General features: G+C 40.3%; 1 protein-coding gene across 3 annotated transcripts in view; it reads right to left on the reverse strand.

The window, feature by feature from the left end:
• Window positions 1-15,803, reverse strand: part of LOC111957686 (secreted frizzled-related protein 1) — a 55,574-nt gene extending 39,771 nt beyond the window's left edge. Inside the window, exons 1-2 of one of the 3 annotated variants that reach the window (XM_023978621.3) lie at window positions 15,010-15,803; window positions 4,348-4,428 (exon numbers count right to left, since the gene is read on the reverse strand). In XM_023978621.3, the coding sequence (XP_023834389.1) occupies window positions 4,348-4,428; window positions 15,010-15,535 (607 nt within the window). In that variant the 5' untranslated portion in view covers window positions 15,536-15,803. The remainder of the gene's footprint in view (window positions 1-4,347; window positions 4,429-15,009) is intronic. The other 2 variants (XM_023978620.2, XM_070437112.1) reach the window with 2 other exon arrangements.
• Between the last annotated feature and the right edge of the window lie 5,290 nt (window positions 15,804-21,093).

A 21,093-nucleotide genomic window follows, 5' to 3' on the forward strand; every position in this document is an offset into this window, starting at 1 on the left:
ATGATTAGTCCATGCAGATTAATAAAACTGACCTCGATGTAAGTCTCAGATTCCTCCAGCTTGCTGCCTTGACTGAGGTAACATATCAACTACACAGTCTGAAGTTAGTCAAAATGTACCTATACCAGKCCTAAGGTTACGCTGTTGTCTCTACAGTACATGTAAATATATGTGTATATACAAGTACCCTTTATGTGAAAAGTAGTGATAAAAAGTGATACATTCAGCATCCCTTGCTTGCCAGGCAGGCAGGATATTTCATAGTGAAAGTCTAGAGTAGTGCACTTAAATGATCAATCTGTGTCTATTATAAACTATCCCTCCCTCTGATCCATTTTGGTCTGACCAAAAGTGGCTTGATGAAAGCGTAGTAATAGATTAGCTCACAAGTTACGACTGACATGACCAGATGCTTTGTTGACGTCAAAACAGATCAAATTATGTCATAATTGCTTCCACATTTTACTCATATCTCCCTCTTCTGACAAAAATGAATGACAGATCTTTCACACMATATAATAGTTGTTTTCGAGTCAAGCCCATCCTTGCATCAGTTTTAGGGCAAAGTAAGAAGGGCTCAAGCCAGTTCGGAGGAACATCACGTCAGACAAATTATAATGAAAATCATCTAAATCTGCACAATGTTAATGCTTTAAAAAAACATGACCTAATGTTTGTCCCTCCAGAAGTTTAATCAAGCTAAACCCTAGGTTACTGCTTACATTATTGATTAACCTGTGGCAGCCATCTTAGAAGCCTGCTTTCTCTTTTCTTTAGTCAATTAGAACATCTCTAGGGAGCATAAACATTGCTTGTTTACATGTTGCCCAACCGGTAGAGCAAAGCAAAGGAAACTAACCACCATATAGCCCATGGCATTGCCACACTGCAAGAAGATCAGCTCATCAGCTCCTGACAGTGTCCCAAATGGCACCCTATTACCTACATAGTGCACTACTTTTTAACAGAGCCTTTTGTGCCCTGGTCAAAAGTAGTGCACTTTATAGGGAATAGTGAGCCATTTGGGACATAAGCCCTGTTTTTTCTCATGGGAGTTGGGACTCTCCCTTTGTGGGCCACTCCTGCTGTGATTAGGTCTCATGGCTGCAATAACAGTCTCATTTAACCGCCATTGTCAGCGGCCATGCTCAGTCTGCCTGGATAAGCTCAGGCATCAAGCGTTAAAGAGATTATGACAAGAAATCAAAACAACATCTATCTTAATCATAGATGAAACAGACCAATAATGTGCCACTCTCTCTTGGCAAACCAGGGACGGTTTCTGAGGACAGAAAAGGGAGGCCCATCATTACAGTGTAACAATGGGCCACTTCATTTAAAAGACCTAACTTTGTATTAGCTGTTCCTGAGAACCACTCTGAAATAAAACTTGTTTTTAATGCACAAAGTCTGTCTTCCCAACGTCTGCTGCTTGGAATTGATTTGGAAACCATTAAAAATGTGAGAGGCCAGCTACAAGCAATAAAAAATAAGGCACAGCATTCTGTAAACTTGTGCACATTCTCACTGCACACAATCAATGTCTCAAGGTGGGTTGAATTTACAGTGTCCCTGCATGCGAGAAACTATCAATGCATTTTAATTGCATTCAAAAACAAAACATTCCAACAGCTGTTGCTACTCTGCATTGACACCCTGTGGATAGAATGGCATAAAGACATGTGACATCAGTCCCATGTGACATCAGACGGTCTGTGATATGGACCAATAGGAATTAAGCTTTAAAGCACAACCCTACTGACACCTCCAGAATGCCAGACAGCAAAACAAACATACCGATTTACAGCTTTAAATATCTGCCAAATAAAGACTTTAGGGCCCCAAAGTTCAATAGTTACAGAATATTAGCCTTTAAATGTTTTTATTTAACCTTTATTTAACTAGGCAAGTCATAACCGTGGTAATACATATGTAAAGCTATGAATTAAGCATCAGTTGTATGAGCAAGAAAACAAGTTTAACTATACTTTCTCAAGAAATCTTTCACATCAGTTTACTTGATGGTCAGTTGCGCGTCAATCTGTTACATCTGAAGGAATGATCCCAGAAGTATACAAATTGTCAATCTTTTCAATTCACTTAAATCTAGAATCGGCTTCCTATTTCGCAACAAAGCATCCTTCACTCATGCTGCCAAACATACCCTCGTAAAACTGACTATCCTACCAATCCTTGACTTCGGCGATGTCATTTACAAAATAGCCTCCAACACTCCACTCAGCAAATTGGATGCAGTCTATCACAGTGCCATCCGTTTCGTCACCAAAACCCAATATACTACCCACCACTGCGACTTGTATGCTCTCGTTGGCTGGCCCTTGCTTCATATTCGTCACCAAACCCACTGGCTCCAGGTCATCTATAAGTATTTCCTAGGTAAAGCCCACCTTATCTCAGCTCACTGGTCACCATAGCAGCACCCACCCGTAGCACGTGCTCCAGCAGGTATATTTCACTGGTCACCCCCAAAGCCAATTCCTCCTTTAGCCGCCTTTCCTTCAAGTTCTCTGCTGCCAATGACTGGAACGAAATGCAAAAATCACTGAAGCTGGAGACTCATATCTCCCTCACTAACTTTAAGCATCAGCTGTCAGAGCAGCTTACAAGATCATTGCACCTGTACATAGCCCAACTACCTTATCCCCATATTGTTATTTATGTTTTTGCTCCTTTGACCCCAGTATCTCTACTTGCACATTCATCTTCTGCACATCTGTCACTCCAGTGTTTAATTGCTAAATTGTAATTATTTCGCCATATAGCCTATTTATTGCCTTACCACCCTAATCTTACCTCATTTGCACACACTGTATATAGACTTTTCTATTGTGTTATTGACTGTACGTTTGTTATTCCATGTGTAAAACTTGTGTTGTTTTGTGTCGCTCTGCTTTGCTTTATCTTTGCCAGGTCGCAGTTGTAAATGAGAACTTTGTTCTCAACTGGCCTACCTGGTTAAATAAAGGTGAAATAAATAAAATACTCAGACAGAACAACTACCCTGAGCACTGTCTGAGAGTAGGCTCTGTGAAATGTTGGTCAAAGCCACATAATTTCTCCGTAATGAAAGTTTGTTTTAAACAATGTCCCATCCATCTAACAAGCATGAAATTGAGCAAATCTTCTTGAAAATTAAACTTTTCTTTGATGAAAATATGCTTGGACCTTTGAAACGTAAAGCATGTTTATGATCATTCATCACTATGCTAGTAAAGCATGTTTATGCTCATTCATCACTATGCTAGTAAAGCATGTTTATGCTCATTCATCCACTATGCTAGTAAAGCATGTTTATGCTCATTCATCACTATGCTAGTAAAGCATGTTTATGCTCATTCATACTATGCTAGTAAAGCATGTTTTAAGCTCATTCATCACATATGCTATGAAGCATGTTTATGTCATTCATCACTATTGCTAGTAAAGCATGTTTAAGCTCATTCATCACTATGCTAGTGAAGCATGTTTATGCTCATTCATCACTATGCTAGTAAAGCATGTTTATGCTCGTTCATCGCTAGGCTAGTAAAACATGTTTATGCTCATTCATCACTATGCTAGTAAAACAAGTTTATGCTCATTTATCACTATGCTAGTAAAGCATGTTAATGCTCGTTCATCGCTAGGCTAGTAAAGCATGTTTATGCTCGTTCATCGCTAGGCTAGTAAAGCATTTTTATGCTATAGAGTAGTAGAAGGTGGTGGTTTTGTTTTCTTTCTTCACCTTGTACAGTCAGCTGGAACTAAATCCATGAGCCTCTATGATACTTAATGCCGAACTGATCCCCTTTTCTGTTTTTCTTACAGTTAATCTACATTAACTGGCTTTTCTTTCAGAACCCTTCTATTTCCAATAGACTGGTTAACCCCACTAAAGACCTCACTTTTAAGATCATACAAAGAGATGACTGTGCGGTGCTATGGGCCATCATCTATAGCTGGAATAAAGCTCCAAGCTCATTACTGTAACCAGAATGGCAAGAGTCGGGAATGCATGTAAGTAAGCAAACCTAGTGACAAGAGTGTCACTTTAACTTCTCTAAGCTTGATATGTAAATATTTTACTATGTACTTTGTCGACATAAGGTGGGTGGGAGGAAGGGATCATTAGGTCTGTCTGGGGCATATATTCCAGAGCTGTAAGGATAAACATACTGCTGTAGCCTACTGTATGTGGTTCCAGGTGTATAGGCTACTATCCTGTGGTGTTGGCAAACATGATCCACAGGTATGGTTGCCCATAGGAAAACATGTCATGACAAAACCTGTGTGTGCATGTGTATCATCGGTATGTAAATGGTAGTGTTAGGGTTAGGAGAAGCTTACCAAACTCGCTGGCACACATGTGCTCTAGAATGATGTCTGTTTTCATTTCATTGTCACATGGGGGACATATGGGGGAATAACCTGTGAAAGGGAGGGAGGAGAGACAGTCTATTTAGAGGGTAAGACATGTAGCACTGACACAGTAATCTACCAGTTAACATAGCTCTGACAAAAATTTAACAAGACTGAAAGGATAAGCAGGAAATCCAGTATCCTCCAAACAGGATTCTAGAATACCTACCAATCCAAACAGCTGTCAGGCAATACAACTGAATCCCTAACAGACCCTTGCATTGTTCACACCTCTATTTACTTCAACATCAGCTCATTTCCCATGGTAGTAACACTGCTTTACCACCTATCTCCCTGCCTGTGCTTCACATCAGTCTTGCAGACAAAATCTTATGTAAACACCTACAGTACAGTTCAAAAGTTTGGGGTCACTTAGAAATGTCCTTGTTTTAAAAGAAAACCACTTTTTTTTGTCCATTAACATAACATCAAATTGATCAGAAATACAGTGTAGACATTGTTAATGTTATAAATGACTACTGCAGCTGGAAACGGCAGATTTTTTTATGGAATATCTGCATAGGCGTACAGAGGCCCATTATCAGCAACCATCACTCCTGTGTTCCAATGGCATGTTGTGTTAGCTAATCCAAGTTTATCATTTTAAAAGTCTAACTGATCATTAGAAAACCCTTTTGTAAACATGTTAGCACAGCTGAAAACTGTTGTCCTCATTAAAGGAGAAATAAAACTGGCCTTCTTTAGACTAGTTGACAAACTTTAGACAACGTCAACAGTGAAGAGGCGAATCCGGGATGCTGCCTTCTAAGCAGAGTTCCTCTGTCCAGTGTGTGTTATTTTGCACATCTTAATATTTTATTTTTATTGGTCAGTCTGAGATATGGATTTTTCTTTGCTACTCTGCCTAGAAGATCAGCATTCCGGAATCGCCTCTTCACTGTTGATGTTGAGACTGGTGTTTTGCGGGTACTATTTAAAGAAGCTGCCAGTTGAGGACTTGTGAGGCGTCTGTTTCTCAAACTAGACACTCATGTACTTGTCCTCTTGCTCAGTGGTGCACCGGGGCCTCCCACTCCTCTTTCTATTCTGGTTAGAGCCAGTTTGTGCTGTTCTGTGAAGGGAGTAGTACACAGCGTTGTACGAGATCTTCAGTTTCTTGGCAATTTCTCGCATGGAATAGCCTTCATTTCTCAGAACAAGAATAGACTGACGAGTTTCAGAAGAAAGTTATTTGTTTCTGGCCATTTTAAGCCTGTAATCGAAACCACAAATACTGATGCTCCAGATACTCAACTAGTCTAAAGAAGGCCAGTTGTATTGCTTCTTTAATCAGGACAACGGTTTTCAGCTGTGCTAACATAATTGCAAAAGGTTTTTTTAATGATCAATTAGCCTTTTAAAATAATAAACTTGGATTAGCTAACACAACGTGCCATTAGAACACCGGAGTGATGGTTTCTTATAATGGACCTCTGTACGCCAATGTAGATACTCCATTAAAAATCAGCTACCATAGTAAAATTAACAAAAATTAACAATATCTACACTGTATTTCTGACCAATTTGATGTTATTTTAAATGGACAAAAAAAATAGCTTTTCTTTCAAATACAAGGACATTTCTAAGTGACCCTAAACTTTTGAAAGGTAGTGTATGTAAAGATGACAGGCAGACATTTTCGTCAGAGATGCCGAGTACACTCAGTCGTCAGTTGCTCTGGTGTGTATCCATTCGAACTCGGGTGAAGTTTGTTCTTGTTTGACAGAAAAACCCTTATTGATCAGACGGTCAATGGTCTGACTGACCTGACCTCAGTTTGGAATGTCCTAGGCCTTTATGGCAGGCTATAACTATGGCCTCCAGTAAACAGTTTMTTGTCATGTGCTAGATTTACCTGAAGATAGTGGATAATAGCAGTCAAGCATCATTCCACTGTAATGTGGTGATTGGTTTTGATCTCTTTGAGTCTCTGGGCTAACTTGACACAATCAATCTGACCTGCAGGCCTGCTGTCTTTGATGTAAGTTTATCTGAATGCACACACGCACGCACACTAGGGCCGGCACAGTTACTATATAACCGTGTAACTTACGGTTATGGATGAAGACCGCCGTCATGAAAATAAAATCACCATCATCAACAGTCTTTCTTTTTTTGGAAAAACAGCTGACTGAAGACTGGTACTGTGGTATGCAATAATTTACATGATAATTTAGAATGTTCATTCAAATTATGCTAACTGATGTGGTGTCACGTTCCTGACCTGTTTTCTGTTGTTTTTGTATGTGTTTCTATGTTGGTTAATGGGTTGCTGGATATGGTTCTCAATTAGAGGCAGGTGTTTTACGTTTCCTCTGATTGAGAACCATATTAAGGTAGGTTGTTTCACATTGTTTGTTGTGGGTGGTTGTCTCCTGTGTCTGTGTTTGTAGCGCCACACGGGACTGTTTCGGTTTGTTTGTAGTCTGTACCTGTTCGTGCGTTCTTCGTGTTTATGTAAGTTCACATGTTTTAGGTCAGTCTACGTCGGTTTGTTATTTTGTAATCTTTTCAAGTGTTTTCGTGTTTCATCGTTCTGTTAATAAATCATTATGGATTACAACGCTGCGTATTGGTCCGACCCTTCTCGCTTCTCCTCTTCAGACGAAGAGGAGGAGAGCACCCGTTACATGTGGCTCATGCAATAGAATGTATTTTTTGTAATGTCAGTTGAGTTGAATCAACAAATCACAGCACATACTGTATTCATGGGTACACTTCCTGCTTTTACTTCCTGCTTTGCTCCTACGGGTACACTCGCAATGGCCGCCAGTCCACCCATTATGCCACCATTGACTTGAAATCGGGCCACCCCTTTATATTTCTATGGCAGCACATGGAGGAGAGGAGAAAATGTGGTCATTTGAGTGGCCAATTATCATCATCCAAAATTCTATGACTGTCACAGCCCTAACGCGCACACAGCCACGCAGATACACATACAGTTGAAGTCGGAAGTTTACGTACACTTAGGTTGGAGTCATTAAAATTGATTTTTGAACCACTACACAAATTTCTTGTTAACAAACTAAAGATTTGACAAGTCGGTTAGGACATCTACTTTGTGCGTGACACAGGTAATTATTTTCAATTTTTTTTGTTTACAGGGAGATTATTTCACTTATAATTCACTATATCACAATTCCAGGGGATCAGAAGTTAACATTCACTAAGTTGACTGTGCCATTAAACAGCTTGGAAAATTCCAGAAAATTATGTCATGGCTTTAGAAGCTTCTGATTGACTCAAATTATGTAAATTAGCCTATTGGAGATGTACCTGTAGATGTATTTCAAGGCCTACCTTCAAACTCAGTGCCTCTTTGCTTGACATCATGGGAAAATCAAAAGAAATCAGCCAAGACCTCAGAAAAAAAATTGTAGACCTCTACAAGTCTCTTTCATCTTTGGGAGCAATTTCCAAATGCCTGAAAGTACCACTTTCATCTGTACAAACAATAGTACGCAAGTATAAACACCATGGGACCACGCAGCCGTCATACCGCTCAGGAAGGAGACGCGTTCTGTCTCCTAGAGATGAACGTACTTTGGTGCGAAAAGTGCAAATCAATCCCAGAACAACAGCAATGGACTTTGTGAAGATGCTGGAGGAAACAGGTACAAAAATATATATATACACAGTAAAACGAGTCCTATATCGACATAACCTGAAAGGCCGCTCAGCAAGGAAGAAGCCACTGCTCCAAAACCGCCATAAAAAAGACAGACTACAGTTTGCAACTGCACACGGGGACAAAGATCGTACTTTTTGGAGAAATGTCCTCTGGTCTGATGAACTGTTTGGTCATAATGACCATCGTTATGTTTGGAGGAAAAGGGGGGAAGCTTGCAAGCCGAAGAACACCATCCCAACCGTGAAGCACTGCGGTGGCAGCATCATGTTGTGGGGGTGCTTTGCTGCAGGAGGGACTGGTGCACTTCACAAAATAGATGGCATCATGAGGGAAGAAAATTATGTGGATATTTTGAAGCAACATCTCAAGACATCAGTTAGGAAGTTAAAGCTTGGTCGCAAATGGGTCTTCCAAATGTACAATGACCCCAAGCATACTTCCAAAGTTGTGGCAAAATCGCTTAAGGACAACAAAGTCAAGGTATTGGAGTGGCCATCACAAAGCCCTGACCTCAATCCTATAGAAAATGTGTGGGCAGAACTGAAAAAGCGTTTGCGAGCAAGGAGGCCTACAAACCTGACTCAGTTACAACAGCTCTGTCAGGAGAGGTGGGACAAAATTCACCTAACTTATTGTGTGTGGGCAGCTTGTGGAAGGCTACCCGAAACGTTTGACCCAAGTTAAACAATTTTAAGCAATGCTACCAAATACAAATTGAGTGTATGTAAACTTCCGACTTCAACTGTACATACACATTCCCTGTTACTTGAGGCTTTTAAGGAAGATTAGGCCTTCACTGTCAGAACAGATTCCGAAGAAAAAGTATGTGAACCCTTTGGAATTGCCTGGATTTCTGTATAAATTGGTCATCAAATTTTATCTGATCTGAATCTCAGCCACAGTAATAGACAAACATAGTGTGCTTAAACTAATAACACACAAATGATTGTATTTGTCTTGTCTATATTGAATACATCATTTAAACATTCACAGTGTAGGTTGTAAAAAGTATGTGAACCCCTAGGCCAATGACTTCTCCAACAGCTAATTGGAATCAGGAGCCAGCTAACCTGGAGTCCAATCAATGAGACGAGATTGGAGATGTTGGTTAGAGTTGCCTTTCCCTATAAAAAAACTCACAGAATTTGAGTTTGCTATTCACATGAAGCATTGCCTGATGTGAACCATGCCTCAAACAAAATAAATCTCAGAAGACCTAAGGTTAAGCATTGTTGACCTGCAGAAAACTGGAAAGGGTTACAAAAGTATCTCTTAAAGCCTTGTTGTTCATCAGTCCACAGTAAGATAAATTGTCTATTAATGGAGAAAGCTCAGCACTGTTGCTATTCTCCCTAGGAGTGGCTGTCCTGCAACGATGACTGCAAGAGCACAGCGCAGAATGCTCAATGAGGCTAAGAAAAATCCTAGTGTCAGCTAAAGACTTACAGAAATCTCTTGAACATCCTGAACTTCTCTGTTGACGAGTCTACGATACGTAAAACACTAAACAAGAATGGTGTTCATGGGACCCTCCCATGAAACAAAAACATTGCTGCACATCTGAAGTTTGCAAAAGTGCACCTGGATGTTCCACAGCGCTACTGGCAAAATATTCTGTGGACAGATTAAACTACAGTTGAGTTGTTTRGAAGAAACACACAACACTATGTGTGGAGAAAAAAAGGCACAGCACACCACCATCAAAACCTYATCCCAACTGTAAAGTATGGTGGAGGGAGAATCTGTCACACCCTGACTTTAGAGAGCCTTTTATGTCTCTATTTTGGGTTTGGTCGGGGTGTGATTTGGGTGGGCATTCTGTTCTATTTTCTAAGTTTTTGTATTTCTTTGTTTTGGCCGGGTATGGTTCTCAATCAGGGACAGCTGTCTATCGTTGTCTCTGATTGAGAACCATACTTAGGTAGCCCTTTTCCCTCCTTTCTGTGTGGGAAGTTGTCTTTGTTTGTGGCACTATATGCCCTTAAGCTTCACGGTTGTCTTGGTATTGTTTATTGTTTTGTCGGCGTCATTCTAAATGAAAGGAATATGTACGCCCACCACGCTGCACCTTGGTCCAGTTCTTTCGACGGCCGTGACAGCATCATGGTTTGGGGCTGCTTTGCTTCCTCAGGGCCTGGACAGCTTGCTATCATCGGCGGAAAAAGACATTTTTCAGGAGAATGTTAGGCTATCTATCCGCCAATTGAAGCTCAGAAGTTGGGTGATGCAACAGGACAACGACCCAAAACACAGAAGTAAATCAACAACATAATGGATTCAACAGAAGAAAATATTCCTTCTCGAGTGGCCCAGTCAGAGTCCTGACCTCAACCCAATTGAGATGCTGTGGCATGACCTCAAGAGAGCAGTTCACACCAGACATTCTAAGAATATTGTTGAACTGAAACAGTTTTGTAAAGGAGGAATGGTCCAAAATTCCTCCTGACCATTGTGAAGGCCTGATCCGCAACTACAGAAAACGTTTGGTTGAGGTTATTGCCGCCAAAGGAGGGTCAAGCAGTTATTAAATCCAATGGTTCACGTACTTTTTCGACCCTGCATTGTGAATGTTTACATGGTGTGTTCAATAWAGACATGAAAACGTATCATTGTTTGTGTGTTATTAGTTTAAGTAGACTGTGCTTGTCTATTGTTGTGACCTATGTGAAGATCAGATCAAATTTTATGACCAATTTATGCAGAAATCCAGGTATTTCCAAAGGGTTCACATACTTTTTCACATACAGTGGCAAGAAAAAGTATGCACTGACTGTGCAGATGTTCCACTCAGGGTTCGATATTTATTTTCAGTTACAGGAGCCAAGTTACATGAAATGTTTAGAATATTTTGACATTATGATTTAAAACAATGAACGATTGTGACTGTATAGTGTAACAACTATTGGTAGTGTCTTTGTCAAGTGATGTTCATGAATTTTCTGATAACTTTTCTGTTCTTTCTCGAACAACATTTGGAAGGCTGCAAGGTTTAACATCTAAACTCTAAACAAATGGAACAGATGGTGAAATATAAATCAATATATATTAACACACACTTATCCTGTTTTGTTGTGATTGCTACTTGTCCATGACGTGTGTTTGACAAAACCTTGTGAAAGTTACACCCAGGTGGAAAGAGCTTGTGAAAACAGGCACTGTTTACAGAGTCAGAGTCACTATTTTMTATTTCATCTTGTTTCTACTCTAAATCAATTACTGCTTGCTTCATACATGTTCAGCAGCAGTGGAGAGGCTCTTTAAATAACTTTCTCAAAATACATGACCCACTGGGCAAAACCTGATTGAATCAATGTTGTTTCCACATCATTTCAAGACAAAAAAATCAAGGATGACGTTGAATAAATGTGGAAAAGGAATTAGATTTGCACAAAGTCGTCAACGTAAGGGCATGCGTTCCAAATGGCACCTTATTCCATATGTAGTGCACTGCTTTTGACGAGAGCCTTTGTGGCACACATTTAGGATCTCTGTGTGGTCCCAAAGCTCCAACAGGAGACTTTTCTCATGCTGCTGGGCTACTGGCCAAACAGTACACACACCACCATGTTGGCTCCACAAACACCACCATGTTAGCCCCCCCTCAACCCAACACGTCCCAGTAACAGAGGGACTACCTCAGATATACAGTAAGTGCTGTGTAACTGCAGCACCATGGAGTGAGAAAGACCTCTTCATCGGGTGCTGGACTGTTAAGTCACCAGTCACCATATCAATCCTGTAATCCTGCTGTCGGACGAGTCATTCATGTTCAGAATGGAGGAAATGTTTGAACACTGTTTTGCAGCATGCATATGTTATACAATGTAGATCAAAACGTAAGGAGGTTGATGATGGAAAGTCCCTTTTAATTTATTAGCAAATCTGGATGAAGTGGTTGTACTTCCCCTTCTCTGGGACACCTCTAGTTAAAGAGCAGAGCAGAATTTCCAACTCGCTCCAAGAGACATTCTACTAATTCCTGCCAGGGACACGAGTATGGCAATAAAATACTACAACCCATGGCAGGAACAAGAATTTTAGACAAGACTTGTCCTTTCATTGTGAAAGGCCTTCTGCAGCATCTATTTCTGTTGTAATTGTGATTTTTGTTTGTTTACAAAACATATCTAAACCATTGTTACTACCAAGCTRTTAGGTAAATATTGTCCTTTTGACCATAACTCAGAAACTGAAGCTGCATCCCAAATGGCACTCATTTCCCTTTATAGTGCACTACTTTTGACCAGAGCCCTAGACAGAAAGGCAGCATGGGCCTGAGGTCTTTTGGAGTTCACTGTAACCTTGAAACACCGTTTATTACATTAGCGAAATTGACATGGCCTGTATTTTTTATTTTTATCTCTCATCATTGTCCCTCTGGTATTCACTCTTAGAAATACCACTGTATCTGCTCTTCAAATTAAGCTATAGGGTAATTTCACATGAACAACGTGAATCTGAGACTCAGATTCTTCACTTTAAAATGTATGTCAAACAAAAACCAATGATTGCAAAGTTAAACAAACAATACAACTATATGCACAAGGACTACTTTTAATAATTTCTACTGAATATCTGACAAAAACACATTTACTTGAAGAACAGTGCAAATTCTTGGTAACAGAATGACAGCACAAATAGCACAAACTGTCATTCTGTTACTAAGCTTTGCATCTGCACTGCTCTTCACCAGAAGCGGGTGGGCAGAGCAAACAGAGCGAGGCGGTGGAAAGGACGGGACAGGCAGAGCAGTGACTGAATGCTAGCAGGATAGTCCATATCTCCAATCATCTTTGTTTATAGCGATGTTGTGTTTCCATAAGTGAATGAATTGGTCTAATTTACAGTGGCTTGCGAAARTAAGTAACCCTTGGCATTTTTCCTATTTTGTTGCCTTACAACCTGGAATTAAAATAGATTTTGGGGGGGTTGTATCGTTTGATTCACACAACATGCCTAACACTTTGAAGATGCAAAATATGTTTTGTTGTGAAACAAACAAGAAATAAGACAAAAAACTAGAAAACTTGAGCGTGCATAACTATTCACCCCCCTAAAGTCAATACTTTGTAGAGCCACCTTTTGCAGCAATTACAGCTGCAAGTCTCTTGGGATATGTCTCTATAAGCTTGGCACATCTAGCCACTGGGATCTTTGCCCATTCTTCAAGGCAAAACTGCTCCAGCTCCTTCAAGTTGGATGGGTTTCGCTGGTGTACAGCAATCTTTAAGTCATACCACAGATTCTCAATTGGATTGAGGTCTGGGCTTTGACTAGGCCATTCCAAGACATTTAAATGTTTCCCCTTAAAACCAATTGAGTGTTGCTTTAGCAGTAWGTTTAGGGTCATTGTCCTGCTGGAAGGTGAACCTCCGTTCCAGTCTCAAATCTCTGGAAGACTGAAACACGTTTCCCTCAAGAATTTCCCTGTATTTAGCGTCATCCATCATTCCTTAAATTCTCACCAGTTTCCCAGTCCCTGCCGATGAAAAACATCCCCACAGCATGATGCTGCCACCACCATGCTTCACTGTGGGCATGGTGTTCTCGGGGTGATATGGTGTTGGGTTTGCGCCAGACATAGCGTTTTCCTTGTTGGACAAAAAGCKACATTTTAGTCTCATCTGACCAGAGTACCTTCTTCCATATGTTTGGGGAGTCTCCCACATGCCTTTTGGTGAACACCAAATGCGTTTGCTTACTTTTTTCTTTAAGCCATTGCTTTTTTCTGGCCACTCTTGTAATGCAACAAAATAGGAAAAACCCAGAGGGGGATGAATACTTTTGCAAGGCACTGTAGCATGTACAGTATGGTAAAGACCACCAATCGCCTGCCTGCCCAGCTGGGTCATTACAATTCAAAACAATGCATTCTAAAATAAATGACACACTCACCTTTGGTGAGTTTAGCCATAAATGTGTTTTTGTAAAATGTTCTGTGGAAATTGTTAAAAGTCGTCCATAGGTTTGTTTAACTTTGCAATCATTGGTTTTTGTTTAACATACATTATAAAGTGAAAAATTGGAGTCTCAGCATCACTCACTCTGTTACCGTGGAATTGCCCTATGCAACTTTCTTGGGGGTTCTAAAGGAAGAGGTCAGTAGTTGAGAGGTCAATACAAAATGGTCATTAATAGATGTATTAGTTATTTGGCTGGACTCCCAGTATTCAACAAACACCTTGAAATAAATTGCTACCATCTGTTTAAGAAGTTTTACAATATAACTTGTTTGTCAATAGCGAGCAACTTAACATTTGCTCGGAAGAGAGGTTATCTCTTSGTAAAGACAGAGAAGCGTATATTGCTATGAACTAACGAAATAAATGCTTTACTATCTCACTCTTATATTCTTTGAGATAATCTAATCGAGAAATAATCTAAGCAGTCATGGGAAAAATGATCCCAAAAGGTTGGGAATGATCATTTGCATGAGGTTTGAGATCAACAAACAGATTTTAACCCCTGAAACAACATTCTGCTGCCTGTAGAACTGCATGGGTGTTGATTCCCACACTATGTCAAAGCAGTGACTGAGTGTTCAGTCAAGTACTGCAGCTCTATATAGCCTGCCCTATAGCATAATATGTTGAGCCTGCCCTATAGCATAATATGGTGTTCACATTAGTTTGTGTTGCCCAATCCAGATATTTGATAAGGATTATTACATATTATCATGTTTTATCCACAAAATTGATTCAAAAATGTTTATAAAATTGAAAATAAATCATAATAAAAACTGTCAATTGAACAATACAGCTTACTAACTCCTAGCCAACACCTCAGTTATTTAAGCATTATGCCAAGCAATGGCTCAGTTTCAGATCTGGTACCAGGCTGAGAGATCTTATAAGTCACATAGGGATTTTATATGTAATTATGTATATAGATATGATGACAGGCATGATGCCTGCTGATAGGTAGGTAGGAAGGTAGGTAAGTAGGTATAACCTTACCTGTGGGCTTGGTAGCTTCAGTGGCGTTGGGTGCAGTCATGGCAATGCACACGTCATCCTGGGGAAACTTGTCACAGGTGAGCATCTCAGGCCAGGGGAAGCCGAAGGACTCCATGATAGGGGTGCAGCCATCCCGTACAGCCTCACACAGCCAGCGGCAGGGGTATATGGGGCGCTCCAGGCACACTGGGGCAAACAGGGAGCAGAGGAACACCTGGGTACCCGGGTGGCAGCTCTTATGCACCAGGGGCACCCAGCTGCCCGCCTGCTGCTTCACCTCAGCCATAGTCTCATGCTCCAGTAGGTTAGGCAGCAGCATCTGGTTGTAGCCCACATTGTGGCACAGCCGCAGGTCCTCTGGGATATCCACACACTGAGGAGGCTTGCCATAGCTGCGGCCACCATTGTACAAGTCCGATTTCCAGCTCAGGTATTCATACTCAGAGGCTCTGCTCATAGACACCACTGCCATGGTCAAAGCCAGAGGGATGATTCTCCAACGGCACAAAGGTTCAATGGATCTCATTGTTCACAACAGAGGAGAGTCTACAGGATAAAAGTAAAATGCAACTCACTGGAGCTTTCAGTATAGAATAGACCTGCTACAAGAGAAAAAATAAATGGAGAAAAGCTCCAAGAGTCCAGTGGATAAATGTTCTCTGAATAGAAAGTTTCAGGTTTCAGTATAACTCCACTCCTGCCTCCTCTTGTTGCACCCCCGCTGTTCTGTTCCCTTCTGCTGCGACTGACTCACACAACCGCCTGTAAAGATAGCTGCCTGGGGTATGGCAGCTTGGAAACAAGAGGAAATTGTGAAGTGTGCTTCGGCCAATCCGAAAGCGTCTGCGCCTTTTGGCACTCACATGTCAATCAAAGTGCTCAATTACCCACGGCGTAGAACACAGCTCAACTTTCCCTACCCCCTTCATTAGCCTTTCTCTTCCTTTGTCAAAACAAAGACCTTGCCTTGACACCAAACAAAAAAAATATGTAATAGTTGGTCAAACGGACGAGCGCAATCAATTGACAGCCATTACGCACAGTAGCCTACATTTGTTTAATGATTTTGTACAGTTATTTGGAGAATTATATTTGACAAGAAACAGTATTTAGATCCAACGTCAATATGCAGAAATACAGTATGCTCAAGAAATATATAGAAATATAATACTAGGCGAAAAACTTTCAAAAGTTTTAAGTCAAAGTTTTAACTATGTTAAATATATCTGAAAACAAAATGAGTTCAGACCAATAGTGTTGAAAGATACATAACGTCACACATTCTAAATGTAAATGACAGTCATATTGTCCTGACGTGAAGAACAGATAATATTGTTAAATTAAATATACATTGTTATTTCAGTCTAGGTTACTTAGATGTAATTCGATTTTGTTAAAGTAAAAGTTTCCATCTGCATGTCACTCCAAGTCTTAACAGCTTTCCCAGGTTAGACAGGACTAAGACAAGAGATGGGAAATCTACCAATTTAAATGTGCATTAATTTCCATGCCATTGTCTTGTTAATGACGAAACCAAATTAAACACTCCACATTAGAAAACAAAGCAGACAAAGGTGGTCCCTATAGCCTAAAAATGTAATCGCCTTGATCTTTCCTTTTAGCAGAAATACTGTGAACTTTAAAATAAAATAAAAAAGTGCAACTAGATTTGACATCACAGAGGCCATGGTCTTCAACTATAGCCACATGTGGTTACTTTAGGTGACATGTACTTTTTCATTTATAATGCAATTCCAATCTACAGGATCATCATAGAACTGCCAGTGCCATGGCCATATGATAGGAAGGTTAACAAAAGTATTTTAGAGATTGTACATTTCCAATAAACTGGGATGTAATAAGGGTTATGCTGACACTATGTCTGTTTAGCAGTGCTGCTATATAGACAGCTTAATGAGGTTCAGGCACCTAACTACAGTTTGCACACAGTAGGGATTGCTAGGACAAACTCCAAGTATTTAAGACTGGGGTGGAGGTGAGGGGAGTTTTTAAAATKTATTTTCTTCTCTCCTCTCCAGACCTGGCTTCACTCAGATGAATGAGAAAACTGAATTCCTTGGCTGCAATCGCAAACGGCACCCTATTCCCTATAAATAGTATACTACTTTTGACCAGGGCCTGTAAATCTCTGGTTAAAGGAAGTGCAATATGTAGGGAATAGGGTGCCATTTGGGATTCCTACCATGTCTGTCAGGAATAATGTGCCTAACTGTGAAGCCAGCAGCTGAAAACAGTCTGTGACTGGGATGTTCCACATACATGGAGCTAGGTAGCAGCAACCTAAAACCAGTTCAGAGTACAGCCAAGACTAAACACGCAAAAATGACTATAGAACAATATGTCAGCTTGTGTGACATTGGATGTCAGAGTCTGGACAATTTCTAATGATACCATGTTGAGTCTAAACATATAGTACCAGTCAAATGTGTGGGCACACCTTCTCATGCACGGGTTTTTCTTTATTTTTACTATTTTCTACATTGTAGAATAATAGTGAAGACATCAAAACTGTGAAATACACATATAGAATCATGTAGTAACCGTAGCCACCCTTTGCTTTGATGACAGCTTTGCACACTTGGCATTCTCTCAACTAGCTTCACCTGGAATGCTTTTCCAACAATCTTCAAGGAGTTCCCACATATGCTGAGCACTTGCTGGCTGCTTTTCCTTCACTCTGCGGTCCAACTCATCCCAAACCATCTCAATTGGGTTGTGGTCAGGACATCTGATGCAGTGCTCCATCACTCTCCTTCTTGGTCAAATAGCCCTTACACAGCCTGAAGGTGTGTTGGGTCATTTTCCTGTTGAAAAACAAATGAAATTCCCACTAAGCGCGAACCAGATGGGATGGCGTATCGCTGCAGAATGCTGTGGTAGTCATGCTGGTTAAGTGTGCCTTGAATTCTAAATAAATCACTGACAGTATCACTAGCAAAGCACCCCCACACCATCACACCTCCTCCCCCAAGCTTCACGGTGGGAACCACACATGCGGAGATCATCCATTCACTTACTCTGCGTCTCACAAAGACATGGCAGTTGGAATCAAACATCTCAAATTTGGACTCATCAGACCAAAGGACAGATTTCCACCGGTCTAATGTCCATTGCTTGTGTTTCTTGGCCCATGCAAGTCTCTTCTTCTTATTGGTGTCCTTTAGTAGTGGTTTCTTTGCTGCAATTCGTCCATGAAGGCCTGATTCACGCAGTCTCCTCTAAACAGTTGATGTTGAGATGTGTCTGTTACTTGAAATCTGTGAAGCATTTATTTTGGCTGCAAATTCTGAGGCTGGTAACTCTAATGAACTTATCCTCTGCAGCAGAGGCAACTCTGGGTCTTCCTTTCCTGAGGCGGTCCTCATGTGAGCCAGTTTCATCATAGCGCTTGATGGTTTTTGCGACTGCACTTGAAGAAACTTCTTCAAACTTCTTTTTATCATTGATTGACCTTCATGTCTGAAAGTAATGATGGACTGTCGTTTCTCTTTGCTATTTAAGCTATTATTTCCATAATGTGGACTTGGTCTTTTACCCAATAGGGCTATCTCTGTATACCACCCCTACCTTGTCACAACACAACTGATTGGCTCAAACGCTTTAAGAAGGAAAGGAATTCCACAAATTAACTTTTAACAAGGCACACCTGTTATTTGAAATGCATTCCAGGTGACAACCTCATGAAGCTGGTTGAGAGAATGCCAAGAGTGTGCAAAGCTGTCATCAAGGCAAAGGGTGGCTACCTTTTGCCAAATATAAAATATATTTTGATTTGTTTAACACTTTGGTTACTGCATGATTCCATATGTGTTATTTCGTAGTTTAAATATCATCCCTATTACTCTACAATTTAGAAATGAGTACAAATAAAGAAAAACCCTTGAATGAGTAGGTGTGTGCAAACTTTTGACTGGTACCTTATGTATATTTTTTTATTATAGAAATAGACATTACATCTGTGAAGTGGCTTGCAAGGTTTGAGAAAAAAAATCTTATGGCACACCACAACAGTCATTTGCGATGTAGATATGCTGGTTTTTGACAGAGAAGAAAAGGATATTCAATATACTATAGGCCTAGTTCTCCAGTGGAAGTCATTGTTAGCAACACATTGTTAAGCTAGAAAGCTAGACTGATTCATATTCATGTTGTATGAACTTCAAAAGGAGCACTTAGATTGGGGTTGCATATGTTTTAACAATAGAGAGACTAAATATTTGAACTTTCAGGGCCCAAGAAAAATTTGTTTGCCATTAGATCTTTAACAATCATCCATCTCAATTCAACAGTGTTTAACTACATAATCTCACATATAGTACATGTTCATGTATAGTATACCCATTTTGGTAGAGCAGAGCTAACATATATGTTGCTAAACATCAGTCAGTAGTGACTGTTAGCTAAACACCAGATCTCCTTTAGGCCATAACATCTTAGTAAGTGTGACAAGTTGTATGTACACTGAACAAAAATMTATGTTTATTGAGCTGAAATAAAAGATACCAGAAATGTTTAATACGCACACAAATATTATTTCTCTAAAATATTAAGCACAAATTTGTTTACATCCCTATTAGTGATCATTTCTCCTTTGCCAAGATAATCCATCTACCTGACAGGTGCCGGCATATCAAGAAGCTGATTAAACAGCAGGATCATTACATAGGTGCACCTTGTGCTGTGGACAATAAAAGGGCATTCTAAATGTGCAGTTTCATTACACAACACAATGCCACAGATGTCTCAAGTTTTGAGGGAGCTTGCAATTGGCATGCTGACTGCAGGAATGTGCACAATTTCTGTGGCCAAATAATTAAATGCTAACTTTCTACGATAAGCCACTTCCAACGTTGTTTTAGAGATTTTGGCAGTACATCCAACCGACCTCACAAGCGCAGACCACTTGTATGGCATTGTGGGGGCCGAGCGGTTTGCTGATGTCAACGTTGTGAACAGAGTGCCCCTTGGTGGTGGTGGTGTTATGGTATGAGTAGGCATAAGCTATGGACAATGAACACAATTGCATTTTAACGATGGCAATTTGAATGCACAGAGATAACGTGACGAGATCCCGAGGCCCATTGTTGTGCCATTCATCTGCCTTCATCACCTTATGTTTCAGCATTATAATGCACACACCCATGTCGCAAAGGTCTGTACACAATTCTTGAAAGCTGAAAATGTCCCATTTCTTCCATGGCCTGCATACTCACCAGACATGTCACCCATCAACGTGTACGACAGCGCTTTCCAGTTTCCGCCAATACCAAGCAACTTCACACAGCCATTGAAAAGGAGTGAGACAACATTCCACAGTCCACAATCAACAGCCTGATCATGAGTTCCGCTGCATGAGGCAAATGGTGGTCACTTCAGATACTGACTGGGTTTCTGATCCACACCCCTACCTTTTTTTTTAAAGGTATCTATGACCAACAGATGCATATCTGTATTCCCAGTCATGTGAAATCTATACAGTGCCATGCAAAAGTATTCATCCCCCTTGGCGTTTTTCCTATTTTGTGGCATCACGACCTGTAATTGAAATTGATTTTTACTTGGATATAATTTAATGGACATACACAAAATAGTCGAAATTGGTGAAGTGAAATGAAAAAAATTACTTGTTTAAAAAAATTATATATAAAAAAAAACTGAAAAGTGGTGCGTGCATATGTATTCACCCCCTTTGCTATGAAGCCCCTAAATAAGATCTGGTGCAACCAATTACCTTCAGAAGTCACATAATTAGTTAAGAAAACGTTCTATAAAAACCACAAGAAAACATTAGTAAGGTTCAAAGAGTGTTCTAAGAATGTTATTTTAAAACATACATTCCATTCTCATCTTCAACAACACTCTCTCCATCCTCTATGTTATTAGGTGTGGTCAGGTGTGTTGGTCATGCCCACTAATTGGCCACACCTGATCTTAATGAGTGCTTGTTTCCGTTGAAATTGGGTCTATTTGAATAGACAAAAATGAACAGCTTTGTATGAGTTAAGAAAACATGGCATGCTAGCTCCATCCTGGTGGTGCAGTGGGCTAATTACATGGATCAAA

Source organism: Salvelinus sp. IW2-2015, linkage group LG33 (genome assembly GCF_002910315.2).
Source record: "Salvelinus sp. IW2-2015 linkage group LG33, ASM291031v2, whole genome shotgun sequence".
Classification (NCBI taxonomy): domain Eukaryota; kingdom Metazoa; phylum Chordata; class Actinopteri; order Salmoniformes; family Salmonidae; genus Salvelinus; species Salvelinus sp. IW2-2015.